The following is a 2,799-nucleotide window of genomic DNA, read 5'->3' on the forward strand; positions in this document are numbered from 1 at the left end:
ATAAACTCGACCTAACAACATATACCCCNAAGGTCCGTGAAAGCCATAACCTTAATGTAGGTACCCTTTCCAAGGTAACCTGGAATACTTTGGAATCATAATTTAATTAGTAATTCCCCCAAAATAAAACTATTTGTTAATATCTGGAGTTAACTTAACTAAATCATCTTGATAAAATGAAGAAATTAATCCCATTGGTTAATTGATATAAAGATAAATCTTTTAAATCTGATTTATTACTTTTATCATCCAATAATTTTATTAAATCTAATATTGGATCCAATTTTAATCTTGATTCACAATCTGTTCATATCTCTGTTCAATTCTGTTTTAATAAATTTGCTATATAAGTTTGATCATCATTTTTTCCATGATTTTTCTTATAAAATCTTCTACCATTCTCTAAAATTAAATCTAATTGTAAATGTCTATAATATAATAATGATAATAAAGTTTGATTACATGTTTTTTGTTTTGTACTATTAATCAATTTTAAATCATTACTTATTAATTGATTAAGTGAATCTTTATCAGTTGATTTAATCTTAGTCTTAAATTGTTTAGATGTTATTGTTATTTCTTTTGTTTTAATCATATGCATTGTTAAAATACTCATTAATTTATTTAATTGGAATTTTAATTCTGAACATTTTAATATATATTGATTTCTTGTTTCAATCTTTGTTATATTTTTTATTTTATTTAATATATATCTATATATCTTTAAAAAATCTAAAATCTTTTCTAATATAACTAAAATCATATTCATACTAAGATTATTTGCAAGATTGATTTGATTTGATGATGAAAACCATATAATAAAGTCATTAAATGATAATGAATCAATAGCTTTTGTATAATATTCTTGTGGAAATCTTGAAACAATAGGAAATAAAAATTCATCAAAATCAAGATTTAAATCTTCATTATTTACAGTAAATCTTAATTCAACACATTTTTTATATATAAATTGTAATAATGGCCAAATTTGATTATGTATTGCTTTAAATTTATTATATACATCTTTATCCATATTAATTTCTGTTGAAGAAATTTTTAATTGTTGATTAAAATTATCTAATAATCTCTTTATTGTTATATTATTAAATTGTTTAGATAGATCTAATTCTTTTCTTAACATTAAAAAATTCTCTGATTCACATATTGTTGGTAATGATGATGATATAAAATTATTAGTTTTAAGATCATATAAACAAAGCGTTTGTAAAACTTGAGTATATAAGATTGATCTATTTAATATATTTAAAGTATTTTTTAAAATATTAATTCTTGTTTCTAAATATTGATCATTTTTTCCAGCAGAAGTTAAATTATCTTTCTCTGTTTGTAAATGATTTAAACTTGAAGTATTTTTCTCATAATGTGATTTTAAAGTTTTTTGTATTTTTTCAATTTTAATTTGGAATAAATCATCCAAACATTTTTTAAAATCAAATTGGATTAAATTTTCTAATACTTGTGAAATTATAATTAATAATTTATGTGTAAATAAAATAAGACTTTTTGGTTGAAAATAACTGATTACCAAAGTTTGAAAATCCATTTCTCTTTGTTTTTGAGATTGAATATATAGATTATGTTTATTATAAGTTAATATACCAGAATTAACAGCATCTAATAATCTTTTATTTCTTCGTATTTCTCTTTCATGAGCTTTATCTTTACGTCTTTTTTGTAAATCAGCTTTTTCTTGTAATGTTTTACCTTGATAATGAGTTGTGAAAGGTCTATACATAACTTCTTTTTCAACTTGTTCTCCTTTAAGAATACTTTTTCTATATTTACATTTATCAAGTTTAAGTTGATATGTAACAATTTTTGAAGCAAGTTCTTTCATTTTTAATTGTAATCTTTTAATAGCATTAGCTCTTTTTTCACATGTATTACATCTATTACCTTTTTGTTTTTTAGTTCCTTCTTGTTGGCATTGATGTTTATCATAATTTTCTCGAATAGATTTAGAATTTGCTTTAAATTTATTGAATTCAGTTGTTAATGTTTCAATTTCTGATTCTAATTGAGATATTAAATTTTCTATTTGAGATAATGGAACACTACTTAGAATCCAATGTGTAATTTCACTATTTATTGTTAATTTAGGATTTTTGGTAAATCCTGGAAAATTTAGATAAGATGATTCAATAATGTTATTTAATTTATTATGAAGGAAAATTGAATTCTTTTCATTATTTACCAATAATCCAATTAACAATAAAACTGTAAAATGTATCCATTTATTCATCATTCAATTATTTGATAAATTATCCTCCTTTTCTCTCTTTTTTTTTATATATATAATATACCCCAATATCTTTATTTTGATAGGAAGGAGGGGGGAAAAAAATTCACCTTCCCTAATTTATCGGTTAACTTGTAGATATTATAACAAAAATTTACAAAATATTCTCCAATTTAAATGATCTCTCTTTAAATACTATTGGATTATTATGATGATTCTTCTATTACGAAAAGAAAATGGAATATATTATTGCAAGCTATTCTTTCTTTATTTCCTTCTTTCTTTATTTCTTTCTGTTTCTCTCTATCTCTCTCTTCTGAGTATTATATATAAATACAATTAATATTATTTAGTTTACTTCTTACTTTATGAAAAACTTAATATTATTTATAGAAATTCTGTTACTTCAATTTCAAGGTCTCAGTAACGGAAATTATTTATTTTTTTAAAGAAAAAAAAAATTAAACCATATATTTTAGGAAAAAAAACCCCATATAAATATAAAGTTGATTATATTAAGATGTGAAATTTTGATAGAT

At 21.3% G+C, this 2,799-nt stretch overlaps 1 protein-coding gene across 1 annotated transcript; it reads right to left on the bottom strand.

Annotated features, from left to right (window-relative positions):
* Positions 1-319: 319 nt before the first annotated feature.
* cgd8_690 (conserved hypothetical protein) lies at positions 320-2,266 on the bottom strand (the record flags this gene model as incomplete). The annotated part of the gene is made up of 1 exon (XM_626979.1): positions 320-2,266. One exon carries the CDS (start codon positions 2,264-2,266, stop codon positions 320-322), a length of 1,947 nt encoding a protein of 648 aa, XP_626979.1.
* Between the last annotated feature and the right edge of the window lie 533 nt (positions 2,267-2,799).

This window comes from Cryptosporidium parvum, chromosome 8 (assembly GCF_000165345.1).
Source record: "Cryptosporidium parvum Iowa II chromosome 8, whole genome shotgun sequence".
Classification (NCBI taxonomy): Eukaryota; Apicomplexa; class Conoidasida; order Eucoccidiorida; family Cryptosporidiidae; genus Cryptosporidium; species Cryptosporidium parvum.